The sequence below is a fragment of the Phocoena phocoena genome, chromosome 20 (genome assembly GCF_963924675.1).
Source record: "Phocoena phocoena chromosome 20, mPhoPho1.1, whole genome shotgun sequence".
NCBI lineage: Eukaryota > Metazoa > Chordata > Mammalia > Artiodactyla > Phocoenidae > Phocoena > Phocoena phocoena.
Window position 1 is genome coordinate 46798678 of NC_089238.1, and position 20899 is coordinate 46819576.

The 20899-nt window shown below is 52.9% G+C and overlaps 1 protein-coding gene across 1 annotated transcript in view; it reads right to left on the bottom strand.

Moving 5' to 3' along the window:
- The window catches only part of FA2H (fatty acid 2-hydroxylase), a 50023-nt gene that overhangs the window by 10615 nt on the left and 18509 nt on the right, over positions 1–20899 (bottom strand). The window contains exon 2 of the mRNA XM_065899278.1: positions 9645–9737. Within this exon, the coding sequence (XP_065755350.1) occupies positions 9645–9737 (93 nt within the window). The remainder of the gene's footprint in view (positions 1–9644; positions 9738–20899) is intronic.

Here is a 20899-nt window from a genome sequence, read left to right on the forward strand (position 1 = left end):
CCCATGGCCTAGGCTGGTGCAATGAGCCATCGGACAACCCTCTCCTCTTGCTGGGATTGCTAGGTTGGCAGGGCATGACCCTGGAGTTGCCAGTGAAGGCTGCCTGAGGATGAAGTCAACACAGAGGATGCCCAAGCCCGGAGCTGGAGACACTGAATCCTGGTGATGACATCTGAGTGCCTAGATTCAGCCATGCATGAAGCTTGAAGTCTTAACCAGGATTCTTTAGGTATAGGAGCCAATACATTCTGTACTAGGAATCAAGTAGGCCCTTTCTCTTCCAACAAGGGCTTTCTTCTTTTTTTTTTGCGGCTGCACTGGGTCTTCGTTGATGTGCACAGGCTTTTCTTTAGTTTCGGTGAGTGGGAGCTATTCTTCATTGCAGTGTGTGGGCTTCTCATTGCAGTGGCTTCTCTTGTTGTGGAGCACAGGCTCTAGGGGCGTGGGCTTCAGTAGTTGCAGCACGCAGGCCCCAGAGCACGAGGGCTTCAGTAGTTGTGGTGTGTGGGCTCAGTGGTTGCAGCTCACAGGCTCTAGAGCGTGCACTCAGTAGTTGGTGACGCATGGGCTTAGTTGCCTCGAGGCATGTGGGATCTTCTCAGATCGAACCCACGTTCCCTGCATTGGCAGGCAGATTCTTTTTTTTTCTTTAATTTATTTATGTATTTTTATTTATTTATTTTTGGCTGCATTGGGTCTTTGTTGCTGTGTGCAGGCTTTCTCTAGTTGCTGCGAGGAGGGGCTACTCTTCATTGTGGTGCATGGGCTTCTCATTGCGGTGGCTTCTCTTGTTGCAGAGCATGGGCTCTAGGCACGTGGGCTTCAGTAGTTGTGGCACACGGGCTCAGCAGTTGTGGCATGCGGGCTCTAGAGCACAGGCTCAGTAGTTGTGGCGCACAGGCTCAGTTGCTCTGTGGCATGTGGGATCATCCCGGACCAGGGCTCGAATCCGTGTCTCCTGCACTGGCAGGTGGATTCTTAACCACTGCCCCACCAGAGAAGTCCAAGGGCTTTCTTCTTAGTGGTGGCCTGTGTAATTCATTCATTCACCCATTCAAACAATCATTCGTTCAGCACTTTGCTTGACATATATCTATATTTCTATGTTAGTTGCTGGGAAGAATAAACAACAAGAGACCATCTTTGCTTCACATAGCTTAGTGCTGAAGCACAGTTCAGACTCTAGAGACAGGCTCTATCACTTACTGTGTGACCTTAGGGAAATTACTTGACCTCTCTGAGCCCCAGTTTACCTAGCTATGAAATGGAAGTAATAATAATGGTACCCACATAAAGTACTCAGCAAGGTGAGACATGCCAGGAAAGAAAACTTAATGGTGATACAGGCAGGCTGAGGTTGGGAGGCAGAATGATTGGTACAAACGCCCGGGTCTAGGGTAGGAGAGGAGGGCTTTGCCACAGAACCTAAGATTTGGGTTGAGCTCATACAATAGGGAATACTTGGGAAGGGGGAGAAGGGAAAGGAGGTGGGGAGAGAGTACGGGCATAGATGTGGAGTTGAGAATGATTGTGGCCCATTTGATTCCTTGACATTGGTCTGTGGGGCAGTAGAAAGAGATCTTCTGAGGGCTTTAGATGACAGAACACCCAGTATCAGGCCCAGGAGTTGTCACTTCATCTTCCAGGCTGGCTGTCTCCAAGGTAGGGATGTATGTGTACCCCAGGGATACTCACAGGCTGATCTCCAGAGGTGAGGAGAAAATATTAGAGACTCTTTTTGATATATTTCTTTCATATATAAACCATATTTGAATGTTTTCTAATGTACATAATACAAGAGCACATTAGCTCGCACAAATAATTTGTAGATAATTTAAATGGACATATAATGGAGAATGTGCTCAAAACGTTTTAGTTAATAGGGATGCAAGGTCAAAAAAGTTTGGAGGCTGCAGAAGCCCTTGAAGACAATGGGAAGCCCTTGAAGATTTCTGATGAGTCGGTGTATTGAAGATTAAGCTAGACCAAAATCAGTAAAGAAAAATGACCTTGGAGTCAGGTGACCACCTTCCAAGCCTGACTCTGCCTTTTATCAGCTGTGGGATCCTGGGCAAGTGCCTTTACCTCTCAGAGCCTCTCGGCTCTCTCATCTGTAAAGCCGGGTGTGCCTGGACCCACCACCCACAATAGGAGAGAGGGCGCCATGTGCCCAGTGTCTGGTACTCAGTGGGTGTCAATGAACATCCAATGCAGGGCATTTGGTGGCCACTGTGGGTGACAGGGACGTGGTGTCAGGAAATGAGGGCTAACAGTCACAGAGCACTGGTTATGTGCCAAGCATGTTTCTAAACACCTGACGTGAGTTAAATCCTGTGATCCTCACTGTACCCATAACTAGGTGGGTACTTTTATTGTTGTCGTTTGCAGATGAGGAAATTGAAGGTGAGTAACTTGCCCAAGGCTGTCCAGTTAAGACATTTTTGATGAATTGGCCTCTTTATTATTGGGAAACAGTCCCTGGTAACACTCCTTGTCCTGAAGCCCACTTTGTCTGATTTTAGCAAGGCTTCCTTATACTTGGTGTTTGCATGGTCTTTCTTTCCCCACCCTTTTAATTTCACCTTGCACACGCCTTTAAATTTAAAGTGCATCTCTTGCAGACAGTGTATAGTTGGGTCTTGCTTTTCGATCTAGTCAGACACGCTCTGCCTTTTAATTGGAGTATTCAGTCCATTTACATTTAATGTTGTCTTGCTATTTGCTTTCTGTTTGCCTCCTCTGTTCTTCCCTTCTTGACTTGTTTGTGTTGATCAAGAATTTAAACTATTCTATATTATCTGCTCTGTTGGCATTTTAGCTATGCCTTTTTGTATATTTCTTAGTTACTGTTCAAAGGATGATAATATGCATCCATAGCTTATCACCATCTTTCTCAAGTGAAAGCCCTGGTTTTTACGTGTTCCACTTTTGCATGTTACACATGACACTTAATTCAGACTCAGCTACCTTAGACAAGGAACGTTTCCAGCTGCGGCACAGGTATGTGAACAGGCAGGCCTCTCTGTCAGCCAAGCAGTGGTTTGGGAAATTTTTTTCTGTTGATCCGTTTTGCCCTTATTTTGTAAAGCGAACAGAAAACAGCACGGGATTCATAAGCTTGATTCAGTTGAGACCCAGGAGGAAACGTCTAGGTCTAGCACCAAGCAGGGATTCCAGCCTGAATCTAACACCCTGTTGTGAAGGGAACAGATCAGACGGACAGAGAATGTATGGAGAAGCAGGAGTCAGATGGCCGGAGAGCTGCTTGTTTACAGGCATGATGGAAACAGAGCCAGCCTCTCCTCCCAGACACAAGCATCTCTCATTTGATGGCCTGTTGCCCACTGGATCTTTGGACATGACTTGGGTTCCTCCCTGGCTAGACCAGTGGGCACTGGCCACTGTACAAAGGGCGGACTTGCTGTCTTGAGTTGGTCCCAAGGGTCCTCTGACCTGCTGGCTGGCCTTGGAGGGCCTGGAACCTGGGCTCTGTGTCTAGCCCCCCGTGCATTTCTGCAAGGTAGCCCTCATTGGTGCCCAGGAAGGGCCACTTCACCCTGGGGGATGAAGGACCACGGCGGAGGAATCCCAAGAAGCTCACTTTCCTGTCTGCAAACATCGCCCTCAGTCCTCAAAGGCTGACACCTGCACTCTCCCTGCTGGCAATGCTGCTACGCCAGGGGCAGTAAAGCTACCCTTCCACATTAAGTGTAGAAATGCAGCTTGGCTGACTTCCTCTCCACTTTGAGAAGGAGGACACTGAGGCCAGGAGGGGTCAGGTGACTCTTCAGATAGGGCTGGTTGGTCCTGTAGTAGGAGCCTCCCTTCCCGCCTCCCCCAAGCTCGTAACATCCTCCACACAATCTCCCAGGAGCTGGGACATTCACCATGGGCTCCACCCTGGTTCAGACAGTACATGCACACACAGGGTGTCTCTTCTCAATTCTCTTCCAGTTGTGCTCACTGATGAGAAAGTCTCAGGTGGGTGCTAATTCAACACCTCTCTCTCGCTTGCTGGTCATTTCCAACATGGCAACTGGCTGAGAAGGGGGGATGGCAAGAGATGATGGCTCGGATCCAATGAGGTGGGAAGGGACTCAGGATAAATTTCACTTCCTACTCTACCTGGCCGGGACCGCTTGGCCCCTTAATCCTCCCACATAACGGCTCTCTTCCTCCAGAGCTGGTGCCTGCTCCTGGCCCTCTCCCACCCCTACTTCCTAAGGCTCAGGGGAGACAGGGAAGGCATCAGCAAAGGTCTGCGGGCCTCGGAAGGAGGCTGGGTGGGGGAAGGAGGGGGGAACAGCCCACTGATCAGGCCTCCAGTTCCCAGGCATCTGGGGGTTTCCGTTGCTACCCTCACGATAGCAAATCCTCCTTTTACAGCTGTGGAACCTGATGCTCAGAGAGGGCAAGTGATTCACTCAGGGTCACCCAGCTAAAGCCAGACTGCATGGATGAGGGTGAGGATATGTCCAGAAACTGCTCTTGAGTGCACTTGTTGAGGGTGGGGGCGGCGGGCTTGAGTGAACTCAAAGACCCAGAGCAACAGGCCAAGTCCCAGGGAGCACACGTGTAAGTCGGGGTGAGTTTGGCCCAAGCACCTGGGGTCCCATTCCCCTCCCCCATGCAGCTCTGTCCCTGCCCTAACGGGAGGGAGGGGGAGGGAGTCTCCCCGGGCTATGCCAGGAATGCAGCTGCAGCAGGGCCAGCGGGGTGGAGGGGCTGGGGGAAAGGGCAGCCTGCTGCCCAGAGGGTGGGTGGAAGGGCGCTGCCAGGGTGGGGAGGGGGCCTCTTTTCTCGCCCCACCCATTCTCCAGAGGCCCCTCCTCCTGGGCAGCACAGGGGCCAGGTGGCACATAACTCTTTCCAGGGGCAGCCCCAGCTCAGGAGTGGGAATCTGCTCATCCCCAGACAGGGCGAGGGACAAATGTGGGGAGAGGGGGCAGCTGCTCTCTGTCAGCAGCTCCTCCCACCATCGCAGCTGTGAGCTGAGGCGATTGTTGAAAGAAATGTGTACCCAAACCCCAGAGCTCACAGCTCTAGGGCAGCTTTCTGGGCCAGGGTGGTGGGGGAGGGGCTTCCAACCAGCAGGAGCGGGGGCGGGGCGGGGGACGGCGCCCGGGAAGGATGAGAATTCCAACCACTGTTTCTGCATCCTTGTAACAGGCCCCCGGGCTCAGACTTCAGGTCCAATATTCTTGGAAGCTAGAATTTTAAGAGTTGGGGCCTCTGATGAGCTCATTTGACAGATGAGGAGACTTAGGCTAGATGCTCAGCTACATGCTGCACCTCAGCCGCCCAGCTCCGAAGCCCGAGGTCCTAACCACAAGGCCAGGAGGCCCGCTCTCAGCTGGCTCAGGACCCCCACGGCAGTGGGTTCTCTCGCACAGAGTCTGTGAGGGATCCAGCAGGGGTGTCTAGTGCAGCGGCTCTTGGTGGCCTTGCAGGGGGAGTGCAGGCCTATGCCCTGAGGTCTAACTGGGGGCTCCCAGCTGGACAAGCTCAAGTCCACAGGGGCGTGTTCTGCCTCCCCTGCCCGTGCCCTATAACCTTCCCGTACCCAGAGGAGGTGGCCTCATGCTCCCCGCTGCGAAGGTCCAGGGGATGAGAGTGACAGGGAGCGGGGGGTCGAATGGGCCAAGGCCCAGGGAGAGAGGAAGGATGGCATGCTGTGCAGAAAGCCAGTACCACTGCAGTCCTGCCCCGGGTGCCCGGCCCGAGGCCAGGCGGGGTGGTCTTTCACTGGCAGCTCACTTTCCGATACCTCACACAATACAGGGCAGGAATAATTTCCTCCTTCTTCTTGATGGAGAAACAGGCCGCAACTGCCTGTGGTCACCCAGTGGCACCTCCTGCCCCCCAGCCAGCCTGCCTGGTGTCTCCCCGAGGGGTATTTTTTGAGCATAGCTGAGCTCTTTAGAAGAGGGGCCCAGACCTCCGGGCAAGGGGATGAGCAGGGAGGAAACTTGAGAGGCTCTTTGCCAGGAGGACAATCCTGGGGACGCCCTGTGGATCCCTCTGCAGCCAGACCCTCCATACCCCTACTGTGGGGCGGGCCAAAGGGAGAAGGGAGGCTCAAGGGGGCCCCAGGTGACTGGGGGGCAGAGTCCTGGGGAGGAAGCCAGCACCCATGGTGTCGAGGTCGGCCCTGTCCCAGGGGCGGCTGCCCGAGGGGCACTGGTTCCCATCCAGGTGTTACTTGCCCAGGTTCTCAGTGACTTATGTGAGGGTCGTGAAAGGGTAAAACTCACTGGGCAAAATCAACATCTTTGCCAGGCAGCTCCTGATGCCAAGGGGTGTGTGTGTGTGTGTAGGCGCAGGGAGGTTGGGGAGCTGCAGTTTGCTCTGTGACACCTGTTGGCGGCCTCCAGGAGCCTGAGGGAAGCAGGATGCAGAGAGGAGGTGCCAAGTTTTGAAGACACCTCCCTGAGTACCTGCTCGGCCTCCTCCCTGCCTTCTGCCACACCCCCCTCCCAGTCACAGGCCTCAACGTCATATTCTTGGCCAGCCACCAGGGTGGAAGGGCTCCAGGACACATGGAGGGGGCAGGGCAGGGGGCTCAGCTGTGATCCCCTCCGCTAACCAGCAGAGTGACTTTGACCTTGGGCTGAAGAACTTCCTCATTAGTTAAATCAGGATCACTATCGCCTTGTGTTGTTGATAAAAGATAGTATCATTAAAGTACTTAGCCTAAAGCTCTTATCCTGTGTTTGGCACAAGGTAAGAGCTCAATGAACGCAGAGTTAATCCAGTGTTAACTCCCGTTAACTGTCCCGTTAGCTGTCCAGGGGGATCTGGGCAGGGGGTTCTGCAAACCCCTCAAATCACACTAGTTCAATCTGGTTCCCAGGACCCTGGCCCCCTAATGGGAAGCCCTGCCAAGGACACAGTGAAGGAGCAAAAGAGGTCGTGGGACAAATGGAACTGGTGTGCCCAGAATTCTGCCAGGAGCAGTGGGCGCTCTGTCTACCTCTACTGGGGTAGCTTCCGAGCTGGCTGGGTTCCAGGAAACAGGGAGAGACATGTAGGGCGTAGTGTGGGGTAAGGAGATACAACCTGGTTTCTTGTCCCACAAGGAAACTTGGGTCCTGCCCAAGAGGTGATGCAAGGTATGATTCAGAAATTGTTCCAATAAAATCCCATGCAGAGCTCGAGAGTCAGATGATACTGCACCTCTAAGCAGGGCGGGGCCCCCTGGGCTTGCTTCCTGGCCTTTTCTCCTGTCTTTTCAGAACCCTCCGCCCTCCACTCTCTGCCCCAGCACCCCCGTCCCAGTTTCCCTCACTCTTTCCAGCATGGCTGACTCTGTCCCCCAGCTTCTAGGACCAGGGAGGCTGGGCCATGGTAACCAAAACTCCCTTCCTTAGCAGCACCTAGAGGGGCTTCCCGTGAATGCAAAACATGAAGGGTTACCTTTGGCAAGTCCACCCCAGGCCCCGGACCCCCAGCTGAGACAAAGCTGCTGCCTCTTGGCCTTTCTCTAGAGCTCCTCAAGGTCCAGACCCTGGCCTGGGTCAGAAACAGACGGGGGGTCTCCCAGCCTCTCGTCTCCCCGCAAAGGGGCTGGGACTGACCACGTGGTAGATGAATAAAAAAGGAGAAAAAAGCAAGGAAAGCACTGTCCGCTCTCCCTGGGAAGTGAGTTCCTCGAGCTGGGTCTTCTCAGGGCCTGGGGGAGGCATGAAGCTGACCCCCCATTGCTCCCAGTGGGTCTCCACACCGCCTCTTGGGCCAGGCCTTGCCCCTCTCTCTCAGCCCAGGGACAAAGGAAGAGGGAGAGGAGGAAGAGAGAGAGAGTGTGCGTGAGAGAGAGAGAATGACAGAGGCGGGGAAGGTGAGTCAGGTATGACCAGGATGTGCTGGAGAGGAGCCTGGGCGGAGCCCGGGGAGGAGAGGGAGGGGAGGTCTCTCTTCCCCTTGGGTAGGGGCGGGGTGGATGGCGGAACAGGCCTGGGGGACTTGATCCCTCTGCCTTGTGGCCAGGGCAGCCCAGGGAAACTGGGAGGACCCCTCCCCTGAGCAGTGATCTGCCAGTCCCCAGCCAGGCTCAGGTGACAGTCCCCTCCCTTCTAGGACGATTCTTTCTTGCCTCCCCACCCCAGGCCTGCTCAGCTCTCTGTAGAGTATTTCCTTTCCAACCTTCAACCCCTAAACCAAGCCCACAGATGCTGGCCCCAAGGACCCCTCTTCACGTGGTCCTTTCAGCACCGTCCACTGGCCGCTGAGCCTCAGAGCTCGATATGCTGCAGCTCACTCTCTGGTCCTACCCTCGTCCCCACACCTTCCTCGTCTCCCACCACAGCTCCTCCTTTTTCAAGTCGAGGTCCTGACTCCACCAGCTTCCAGGATCCTTGTCCCATTCAAGCTGGCTGTCTCCCCCTCCATCCTGCCCTCGTGCAGAACAAGCCCAGGTCCCCAGAGTTTCCAGAGAAGTCAGCCATTTGTACTGAGACCCTCAACCTGTGCCCCTGGCCTGGGCAATGAGCAATCGTGGCTGAGTCCGGCATCAAGGTCAGGAGACAAGGTCCAGTGAGCCCTCTGGGAACATACGGCGTGGCCTATGCAAGCCTTTCCCCTTGATGGCCTTCAATTTCCCTTTCGGTCACAGGCCTGCTTGAAGGGGATGGAGCACAGGACAACTTGTCCCGGCCTCTTTAGTGAAGCACCCGAAGGCGTCTTAGCCCTGGGCTGATGGGCTTCCCCAGAGGCAGAGGCGATTCCCACGTGACAGATGCCATCTCTGAGTTCCTGGGATCAGGGCCTCAGGAGTCCTGGCAAAAGGGGCCCAGCAAACAATCAGTGGGGGCCTCCTCTGGTCACCTGTGTCTCTTGGGTGTGGTTCTTGCATCTCCCCATGTTGTAATAACATGTTTGGGGGGAGATCTGCCCTCCGCACCAGATTGTGAGCTCCCTGAAAGCAATGGCCTGTCCTGTTGGTCTCTTGTTCCCAGTGTCCAGCACAGGTTGGGGACATTTATAGACATACACACTTATGTCTATTACAGGAGGAAATGGCGACATGACATTGAGAAAGTCCTATGACCCAGGTTGGAAGGAAATGACACCCAGGTCTGGTTCTCTCCAGAACCCCCAGGCAATGCTACCTCTCCCTCCTCTTGACTCCACTGCCACCTGTGACTACCCAGCTCCTCTAGGACTTCCCTAGCCAGGAAATGGGTGTGCCTAGTCACAGCAAGATGCTGGTCTCCCAGCACCATGCTACAGAAGGCTGCAGCCCTTTCCCGGCCGGCCTCCGCAGGCTCCCGTGCCAGTCACTCCTGCGAGTGGTTGCCGGCACCTGGGGCAGCTCTGCCTTGTGCACTGGCCAAGCTGGGCGTGTCTAGGCCTCCTGACCCTGTCATCGTGCCCTTCTCAGCTGCAGGAGTCCCTGTGGGAGACCTCCCTCGGGGGTCTTTGGAGCCTGGCTCTGCACAGATCTCGTGTGTCGTTTCCCCAGACCCACCATAACCTCAGCCCAGGTTTGCTGCCCCAGGTCGTGCTTGTGAGCTGTGGGCACCTGCTCCTCGGTCCTCATCTTCCCTGGGCAAACGTCATGACTAACCATAGCCTGTGGCTCCACGCACCCTGTCCTCGGCCCTGGGAGCCCCGACCACCACCCCACCCAGTCTTGTGCCCACTACCTTGTCCCAGTCCACTGCTTTGAGCTTCGGCTCCATCGCAGGGTCTGTCTTCTGAGTGCTTGCAGAGGTCACAGCCCCATTCTCCACGGAGCCCTGGGGAGAGGAGACACAAGGGGATTACCCACAGTGGGCGAAGGAAGAGAACCCCCAACTGCCCCACGATGAGGCAGTCAGGAGTGGTGGGAGCACCGTGGCAGGGCAGGGTGGGCAGAAATCAAGGGCACCGAGTGCACTTGAAAAAGGGTAGACACTGATGTGGGTGGTCTTATTCTCTGCACTTTTCTTCTCTCTGAAAAAGAAAAGAATACCCATAAAAACAAGAGGCAAAAGATCTGGGGGAGGATAGAAGCTGGCAGAGAGACTGGAGGGAAATGAGAGCAGTGAGTGGGAATGCCCCGGCCCAGGAGATCCCTGCCACCCTTTCCCCAGACCCCTGACAGGTGTCAGGTAAAGAGTCACAGGGTGGCACCCAGGGGACCTGGCAGGCTCACTGGGTCACGCCCAATGACTACATCACCTGCCTCTCTTCCTGGTAATTCTACAGAGCTTGGGGGCCACAGGCTGGGCAGCTAGGTCCACATGCCCACAAGAAAGAAAGGGAGCAGAGCGTGAGGGAGCCGTCCCTCCAGGAACTCCCAGGTGTGGGTCAGTGGCCACACGTGGGGCGGGACTGGCAGAGGAGAACCCAGATGGGCTCAAGGTCAAATGGAAGGAGCAAAGAGGCAAAGGCAGAAGGAAATGGAATGTACTGGGAAAATCACGTGGCTCCAGCTGGCCCTGACGTCACGTGGGGTGAGGCCGGAGAGGGCAGGCTGGCACGTAGGTAAAATGCAGGCTTCCCTCCAGGAAGGTAGGGAGAGCGCTTACCAATGGTGGGGGGTGTCCTCTGAGTCCCTGTGACTAAAGGAAGCTGTGGTGGCCATGGAGAAGGGGCCCTTGGAACCTGGATATTGGCAAGAACCCAAGAAGAGTGTTTGAGCAGCCAGTCGGGGTTTCTGTTGCTACGATTCTTACATTTTTTGCTTCCAAATGAATGAAGAGAACTTGATGGTGACAGTGACGCTGTCAGTTCCTGGGAAAACCCATATGTAACCCAAGTAAAAGCGGGCTTTCATGGTCCTGTCTTGGTCTGGGTATCTCAGTATTTTTAGTCTTTGTCACCATGCTAATACCTGAATTCTTCTCAAAAGCATCTCTGATGACCTCTTGAGGATGGAGTAGATTTTATAGTATTTCATACAAGGAAACTCCCTAAGTATCAAAAATAAATGTCATATAAGAATCTTGTCCCTTCTAATTCTGTTCTACCCTTAAAATACCTCCGAGCGCCTCCAATCATGGACCTATTGGTTCTCCCTCCCTCCTGGGTAGTTCTTTTCTCCTGTTCACCCCAAGTCCTTTCTTAAGTAGGGTGATCTAATCCTTCTCTGCACCTCCAACCCCTCTCATTCACCACAACTCCATGCATCTCTCTCCACAGAAGGCTTGTCTTGGTGTCTACCCATCCCAAGCAGGGAAGGGGTTATCACTCAAATTAGCATTTGATGTTTTTGTCTGCGCTACACTTTTCAGACATCCCTGAGTGGCAGACACAGATCTGTTTGGGGCATGTGCATCTAAGCAACAACTGGAAGCAGAAGAAATGGTCATCACTCTTCAGCACTGGGCACAGAGCCCTCATCTATCCAGCCTGTGCTTCTGGTCACTTAAGGCTGGGCTGTTTTCTGAGAGCTCGAGTCCTTAGGAAAGTCTCCCTTCTGCTCAGCTGGCTGCCTCAGTTTCCAGGGGCCACTCCTGGCTCTTCCCCTCTAGGACTGTACAGGCTCTTTTTCGCCTGGCAGCTTCTACATACATGAGGACCACTGCCATCTGCTTTTCCACAAGACCCTCTTAGGACATAACAGGGTCTCTAAGCATGATGATTGGTTCCGGCTCCTCTTCCAAGGTGGGTGTGATGGGACCAGGCCAGAACCCAGCAGGGCTCATGCCTCCCTCACATGGAACATCCTATTTCAGGCCATGGGAACTGAGCTCCCACTGGCACTTTGACCTCCATTTTATGCGGCTCATTCACTTAGCTTATAGCCACCTGAAGCTTTTTTCATGGACTGCTGCTGCTGGTGTGGTGTGGAGAGCTTGTGTGGCCCAGGAGGTGAGCTGGACCTGCAGACCCACTGTGATGAAGGCTGGGATGCCCGGAGTAGTGATGGACACGAGGGCAGAAGGCGGTGGAAACCAAAGAAACCCTAAGAAATGGGATCATCGAGGGGAGTTTGTGGGGACGGAAGCCCTGGTTCCACATCCGCCTCCTCTTCAGGGGCTGGTGGTCTCAGTGAAGTATCACTATGGTCCCCTGCCTCTTCCCTTAATTCCTCCCTCCTACAAGGATCTGATCCACACCCACTGCTGTCACCCACTCATCCACAGACATAGGTGTTTGAACATCTGCAACGTGCCAATCACACATCAGCTCGGAAGACTCTGCAACGTCTCTCTTAACACTGGTCCTGCTCCTTGCTCCGGGAGTACGTTTCCAACAGCTGACATTATAGTCTGACCCTCTGACCACTTTCCTAAGAGGGAACACACTATCCTCCTCTGTAGGTCGGCTTATCCTTGACTTCCTTGTATTTAACGTCTTTCCCCTGTATTTCCAAGCTCTTCTCCTGTCACGCCTTGGAATTAAGCCTAATTTTTCCCTCTCACCGGTAGGGACGACTTGCCATTTTCTAAACATGCCTCGCGTTTTTCTTCTCATATGTCATCCTATCTAGCATGATGACAACGGTTAATATTCACGAAGGCCTACCATGTGCCCGGCCCTTTCATCTGCACATAACAACCGTATGAAGCAGGCATGGTTATTATTCCCACTTGATGGATGAGAAGGCCGAGGCATGAAGGAGCCCCACAGCTAATGAGGGGTAGAGCCGCAGCTGGGCTCCAGAATATTCTCTCGACAACCATGTACTTCTTCCCTAACCATTCTAGCCAGAAATGAGCTCTTCATTTTCCAACTTAAAAAAAAGTCACACTTTCCATGTGTCCCACTGCCTCAGTTGGTATTTACAATTTCCTTCCTCTTATTGTTTTTGCATGTTCGGCCCATGATCTTGTTTGTCCAATGGTGGACAAACAATAGATTCTAACAGGCCAGGAAACTACTGTTTCCTCTCTTCAAGTTACCTAGGGTGGGCTCTTGAAAATATTATATCTCCACTCATACTTCTCGAGTGGATCATGTTTCAGTGTTGGCTCTTTGCAACATAGCCATGATCCCCTGACACTCCAGACCCCTGAGATGTGGCAGGAACCTCAGGGGATCCTGACTGTGTTGTTCAGGGTGGAGCCCTGAAACTCTGCCAGGCTCATGCTCCTTGGAAATATATAAAGAATGGGGGGTGAGCACATCTGCTTGGAAGAGAGAGGTCGCCCAGGACACTGAACACACCATCTTAGAATGCCACCCGGGCTGGGTGGGGTGGTGCCCAGACACAAGGGTCAAAGTCCAATAATCTGGGCCATATATTCTCAGTGCCCTTTGGCCAAGGGTAGTCCACAGGATAGGCATGAGCAGAACTGAAAGTACGTTAGTCTGACATGAAATTACCAGCATCTTATTTTGCCAAATAAAAATATTAAAAAAGGGGCTTCCTTGGTGGCGCAGTGGTTGGGAATCCGCCTGCCAATGCAGTGGACACAGGTTTGAGCCCTGGTCTGGGGAGATCCCACGTGCCACAGAGCAACTAAACCCGTGTACCACAACTACCGAGCCTGTGCTCTAGAGCCCGTGAGCCACAACTACTGAGCCCACGCGCCACAACTGCTGAAGCCCGCGCGCCTGTAGCCCGTGCTCTGCAACTGCAATAAGAGAAGCCACCGCAATGAGAAGCCCACGCACCACAATGAAGGGTAGCCCCTGCTCGCCTCAACTAGAGAAAGCCCGTGCGCAGCAACAAAGACCCAATGCAGCCAAAAAAAAAGAGTAAATAAAATAAATACATGAAAAAACATATATTAAAAAATTTTTTTAAATTAGCAGCATTTCATAAATGAAAGAAATAGGTAGGAAACACATGCTTGCAGAATAAAAGGCAGTTCTTCCCAAGGAAGGGCATTTGGCAAATTTACAGGGGGATTAAAAAAAAAAAAGGTTCCATTTAAAAATATTTATAAATGCAGAAGAAATTACAACCTAAAATTTTGTTTTGTGAGCATTAATTGTACATCATTGTTTTCTTGGTACATGGTGGTCGGTGTGGGTCTCTAGTCTCTGTGTAACAGGAAGTAGGTCAAATGCTCTCTTTGTTCCAGTTCCAAGGTTTTCTTAACAAATTACTAAAAATCCAGTTTCACAGAGAGATGTTGGCTGAAAATGAAAACAGAACTTTCAAGGGTTTTTTGTTGTTGTTGTCATTCAGCTGGAAATATTCCGGGTGGAATGAGGGAAATGGAGGGAGGATCCCCGTGGCTCTCTGCCTCTTTCCTGAGAGCCAGGAGGAAGGGGAGCGGCTCCTGCCCAGCACCAGGCTCACCAGCTTGCTTCCCCAGCCCTAAGCAGTCAGGGACTCTCCCAAGATGCTGCCCTTGAATCCTGCACCAGCACCTGTCTGAAGGCTGGCACGGGCCGTGCGCTGCCATGAGGGTGGGGAAAGGAGAGGAAGACGGACGGGGCTGTTTCCTCCTGTCCTCCTGCCACCCCAGCTAATCACAACTTGAGGGTCCTGGAACCACCAGGCAGTCATGTCGTGGGTGATAGGCTTTTGGCCAATAGATCGCAGACTGATAATAGAACCAAGGTGCTTTCTGGGTGGCCTCAACGGGACCACAGCCCTCCATGGCAGGAGCCCAGGTTTATTAACCACAAGATTGTACACAGCTCCAATACGGGAGGAGATTTCAAGGAGAACCGGAGCAAGCAGCACATGGGTGCTGCCAGGAGCAGAAATGCCCTCAGGTACAAGGTAGTGTCCTCTAGTGCGTCTTTTATTGACTCTTTTTCTAGGGTCTAGTTGTGAGTTTTCAACAGGTCTCCCATTCCCACTCGGGGGCTGCTCCCATCCGAACCAGGACAGAGGGCGGGTGTTCCAGGAAGCGAGTCCTGCTGGGAGCCGCCACACCACACACACTGATCTGAGCCATGGTTTCCAGACTTCCCTGCCTCGTGTTTATTTTATGGTTGAGCCGGGCTCACCCTTGAATTCCATGGGCAAACACCATCTATGAATCAGAAGTATGTAAATGTCATTCCTAGGGACTAGGGTACAACTCAGACTCTAAAAGATTTTTTAAAAAGAGTTTCTTGGAAACTTCCATAATGCATTATTTAAAAGACTCTCCTGATCCTGGAAGCAAGCCTGAAAACCAAAAACCTTTGAAAACCAAAAAGCAGCGGCAAGTGAAGAATACATGTACTCTTTTCCAGGTTTTGGAAATTGTTCTGGGTCCTGCCTTCAGATTGCATTAGCTACAGACTTTGGGGAAGGGAAGTGAGTAATTCTGTAGTCAGACTCACAATGGCTTTCACAAGAATAATCAGCCCAAGTGTTGATGGATGTGGCTTGACATGCGGCGTCCAACCCACCTGTGTCAGATGACAGCTTTCCTAGAGGGTCTACCTGAGGGACACAAGATTGTCCCAGGGGAGCAAGAATGGAGCTGAAGACCCACCCCTCCTCTTGAGCCCTGCTGACCTTTCCATCCTGGGAAGGCAGGCAGGAGACCTGGCTAGAAGCACATTTATGGTCAGGCCCAAGGCTGTTTGGGAGAAGCTGGTGAGCCTAGCAAAGTATCGATAGTTCAGGGGCTGAAAGCATCTTGCTTTCCTATGCATTTCCCTGTGATTGCCTCCCAAGCCAGAATGCAACCTCCATGAGGGTAGAGACCCTGATGCTTTGCTCACTGCTCTGCTCCTGGCAGCTGGCACGGGGTCAGCACCTGAATACGTGCTGAATGGTATATTTGAGTAGATGGTGGCCTGTTTAGGGTCTGGGGGCCCAGGCAGGCAGGATGCCTACTTGAGGGGAGAAGGTCAATGTGCCCTGCTAAGGAGACTAGGTAGGCAGGCACTGCCCACCCTGAGCTGGGAACCACTGGACATGCTGGGCAATATGGGGGAGGAGGTGAGGAGGGCATTTTGATCTCCTTAGATCCTCCCAGCCACAGTCCAAGGCTGCAAGGAAAGGAGCCAATGAAACAGCAGCACCAGCCCTATTTTCTCCCAGTACGGTGTCAGTTCCCGGCCGCTAATGAATCATGATGTCCTCTCAGGTCAGCCCAAGCCACTGCTCTTGTCTCATGGAGATGGTCCTGCTGACACCACCACCCCCTCTCCTGGGCTCCCTCGGCCGCCGCCTCCTCTCTCACGCTGAGTTCAATGCCCTCGTACCTGAACTCACAGAGGACCCAGAAGTTGTCCCCTGCCAGCTTGCTGAGGTTCCAGCCAGTTCCCCCAACATGCATGTCTCTCAGGGAGGCAGCCCTCAGGGGAAGAATCCGGGTCCGACCATCTATTCCAGACCCTGCAGATTCAGCTTTAATGAAGAGACAAAGTTCTAGACCAGCCTCCCTCATCAACTTGCTTTGTGACCTGAGGATCTTCCTCTTGGAACAAGAAGTGCTTCTCTCTGGCAAAGGCACCCCGAGTTCTTACTCTGTCCTCAGAAGGTGGGCAGGTGCCTTCAATGAATGAAGCAGGCAGAGTGTGGCTCATAATACAGACTCATTTCGTTTGCGGACTAAACACATAGGAATATTCTTTTTTGTTTGTTTTAATTAACTTTAAAAAATTTTTTTATTTATTTATTTTTGGCTGTGTTGGGTCTTCGTTGCTGCGCATGGGCTTTCTCTAGTTGTGGCGAGAGGGAGCTACTCTCTGTTGTGGTGCGCGGGCTTCTCATTGTGGTGGCTTCTCTTGTTGTGGAGCACAGGCTCTAGGTGCACAGGCTTCAGGAGTTGTGGTTCACAGGCTCAGTAGTTGTGGCTCACAGGCTTAGTTGCTCTGCGGCATGTGGGATCTTCCCGGACCAAGGATTGAACCCGTGTCCCCTGCATTGGCAGGTGGATTCTTAACCACTGAGCCACCAGGGAAGTCTCTGCGAACTTTTTTTTTTTTTTTTTTTTATTTTTGGCTAAATACATAGGAATATTCTTTACTTCTATGAGGAAAGATGCTCACTCTCCTTTTTCTTAAAACACGAGGCACCAAGAAACAAAAGACAAGCAAAAACATGAGGAGCCCTTTTGCTAGAGACAGCAGTACAGAGAAAAAAAGAAATGCAACACGTGCAGTAATCTGTGGTCATTGTCGTGGGGTCTTGGCATGGGGGAGGCTGTGGGGAATGGAGGGGCCTGCAGCAAACTGGAGGGGGTCACACCCCATTGAAAGGGGGCAGCCCCGACTGAGGTTCAGGTCAGGTGAGGATGGGGCCCAGTGTTGTCAGACCTTCCGACTTCTAAGAAAAACTGGAAAACTAGATTTCTCTGTGAAATCTCCAGATTTCAAAATCTGATGCATGTTTAAAACAAACACACGATGTGGGCCAAACCAATCTGCCTGAATACAAACACAGCCCTTAGCCCGCCAGTTTGAAAAGCCTGGGTGAGCTGCAGCCCTCCTGCCCCCAGGACAGCCTCAGAGAAGGATGGGTATGGACGGGCAAGAGCAAGGGTTTTGTGCTCCTGTTCCCACAACGGGGAATCCACGGGGAGCCCACGTGTACCCACCCAGCTGTACCAATGCCCTGAGTGGGTTGGTGACAGGCGGGCAGCACTGAGAGGACCAGAACCCCAGCAAGGCTCAACGAAGGGCAACCGGGGCCTCTTTCTCCCTCTAGGCCAGCCGAGAGGAGGCAGGGTGTCTGGAAGCAGAAGTGGGTGGTGGATGAGGAGTTTTACCGGCGCTCTTCCCCCTCATGGTGTCTGGAAGGGAGACAAATCCGTGAGGGTGAGGGAATCGCAGCAGAGATGCAGCTGTGCACCAAGGATGTTCCCTCCAGGGAGGGTTCATTCGATCCTCCGCATGCCCACCCCACCTCTAAATTCCTATGTTGATGTCCTAACCCTAAGTCCATCAGAACATGACCTTATTTGGAACTAGGGTCACTGCAGGTGTGATTAGTTAAAGTGAAGTGATTAGGGTGGGCCCTAATCCAATGTGGCTGGTGCCCCTATAAAGAGGTGAAATTTGGAAACAGACACACACACTGAGGACACCGTGTGAAGAGGGAGGCAGAGATCAGGGTGAAGCATCTGCAAGTGCCAAACTGCCAAAGATTACCAACAAAGTACCAGGAGCTAGGGAGAGGCCTGGGACAGAGTCTCTCCCACAGCCCTCACTAGGAACCAAGCCTGCCACACCTCAGTCTCCTTCAGAACTTCAGAACACCTAGCCTTCAGAACTGGGACACGTAAATTTCTGTTGCCTAAGCCACCCAGGGTGTGGGACTTGGTTATGTCAGCGATAGCAAACGAATCCAAGCTGAACTAGTTTCTCCTGGGTTTGCCTCAGGGCCACAGAAGGAGAAGGAATCCAAACAGGAATGAGAACAAATGATGGAGGCGTCCAAGGAGATGTGGAGACAAGATCTGAGGAGGTGGCAGAAACCAGGGTCTTACAATCAGCACAGCCTTCCTGCCAGGCCCTTGGTGGCAGCCCACACAGACGGCGCTGGGAGGGGTAGGCATTCGAGTACATCAAGTCCCCTACATACGAACCTTCAAGCTGAGAACTTTCAAAGATGCAAACGTGTGTTCCGTCAACATTAGGCGTGAGTGAAATTGCAGCTTGCCCTCCATCTCCTGTTGCTGGCGATCCTTCAGCTCTACCATCTCCCACCTCCTCTCCCTCCTGCAGTCAGTAACTCTTCTTGCCTGTTCCCTCGATGCCAGCCCCTGGATGCCAGCTGTTGTACTGGACTACTGTACTTTTCAAGGTACTGGACTGTAAGATTAGAAATGTTGTCTTTATTTTTTGTGTTTGTTTTTCATGTATTATCTGTTTGAAAAGTATTATAAACCTTTTACAGTACAGTACTATATAGCCAATTGTGGGTACCTACAATTGGGTAGGTTGGGTACCTACCTAACTTTGTTGGACTCATGAACAAATTGGACTTACGAACGTGCACTTGGAACGGAACTCGTTCGTATGTAGGGGATTTACTATACCCACCTCCCCAGCCCACCGTTCCCTGTCTAGCAGCCAGGGGTGGCCTTGCTCCCCTTCTTCGGGGCCTGGGAAGTCACTCCCCAGCACCTGGAAGCACTGTGCTGGGGAGGCAGGCTGAACTGGGGTGGGGGGAGGTCTGGTGCACGGCAACCCCCTTTAGCACAAACCTTGGCCTACTTGGTGATCCCCACCCCTCACCCGGCCACAAGGCTTCTGGGACAGCTGCACCACCTCCACGGTGAGTGCCATTACCACCTGCACATGTGGCCAACATCTCATCGGGATCAACACAATTCTCCCTGAGGACGTGTTCCCTGGATGAGGGAAACGGAGGCAGAGAGGGACCAAGTCACTGATTCAAGGACTCGCAAACAGTTGCTGGGAGATCCAGCCAGGAATCCACTTCCAGGGCTGTCCCCGCCGAGGTCCTTCCCGTGTCCTCTTCTATCCCCTCTGGGAGGACTCACTGGGATGCTCCAAGCCCCTGCCTTGAGCCCCCAAGCCCCTCTCTAGTGCCCCAGACCGTCCCCAGAGAGGGTGTGCTTGGATGGTGCATGAGGAGGAGAGAAAAGAGAACAACAAAAAGCCTGCCCTCTGCATGGCAAACAAACAAGCCGACCGCAGAGGCAGTGAAAGGAGGCTGTGTGCAGCGGGGCGGGGGCTGCAGGAGGCGGGGGAGCCGGCATAAAGGAATGTTGTTTGGGAAAGCCAGGGCTGGGCACCGAGGGACAGACAGATGGCCTTTTATCCCATGGCCTGGGTTCGGCCTGAAAACCCTTCTTCTGAAATGAGAGGGTGCCCCAGGCCCTGTGTCCAGCTGCTCCCCTCCCACGGAGGCCCAGAGGCCCACGTGTCTCAGGATACCTGGGTTGCACATGGCCCAGGCAGGTCCCGGAAGGAGGAGGACCGTAACCGCACCAAGAGGCTTCCTTGGGGAGAAGCCAGTGTTAACAAGCCCACCCCCGGGCCCCCCAGGGAGCAGCCTCCCTGGAGCTGGTTGTTTTCTGCAGCCAGAAACATGGGGCGAAAATGAAGGCGGCAGGACCTGCTTGCTTCTGTCTCCAATAGGCTGCTGTGTGATGAGGTCCAAATCAGAAGCCAGGACCAGCCAAGTCCTGTGGCCTATCCAAGCCTTAAAACATTTAAAATAAACCCCTGATGTGCACAAAACCCAAACCAAAACAAAATCCATGCCTAGCAAATGACAAGCCACAGAACTCCCAAAGCACACCCACATCCCACTCGCCCAGTCACTGCAAGGCAGCTAGCTCTGCCAGCCACTCTCCCTGTATTCATGTTAGGAAGATGAAAGGAAAAGAGAAAATGAGTAGGAATAGGAAACTTGTACCTGAGGTGTGCCCCACACCTCTCTCTCAGAAGACGTGGAGATGTGGACAAGACATTCCCAGCCTCCTGGGTCCTTGATGCCAGTTTGCTGTGGACCCAGCATTGTTCTTACTCGTGAAATGAACCCCCTTGGATGACATCACCAGAAACCTTGTCACCAGAAGCAGGAGCCAGCATAGGTGGGCATTCCAAGACATCAGAAAAGGGGGCCAGTGGATTGAAACTAGTAAATTACCACTTACAACTCGCCATAGCACCCCACAAGTTTTCAGGCTACTAACTTGATCCTCTACCACATCCTGCCACGGAACATCTGTATCCAGGCAGATCTCTTCTGCTCTAGCCTCTAAACTTAGATGAGGGCACCATTTCCAGGAAGTCACCAAGAGTCAAGTGGACACAGTTTTTTCCCAATGAAAGCCGAACTCGGGGATTTGGAACAGCCCGAGGGGAAAACTCCATCTGGGAGCCTGTGCTGGGGAGGTTGACCTGGGCATGGTCACGGGGGACCAGGGGAGCTCTCTGAGGCTCACTTCCTTGGTCCTGCCTTACAAAACCCTGCCTCGTCTGCAGTGGTAGGATGGGTGGGACCAGAGCTTCAACTCTGATAAGCAGCCTTAGCAACTGCAGCAAATGAACTCCTCAAGGTTTAGCCTTTTGCAGATTCCACGGGACATCTCTAGACTGTGCTCTCTCAAGTCTTAGACCTCAAGGCACCTCAGGTGGGCTTACAGAATGT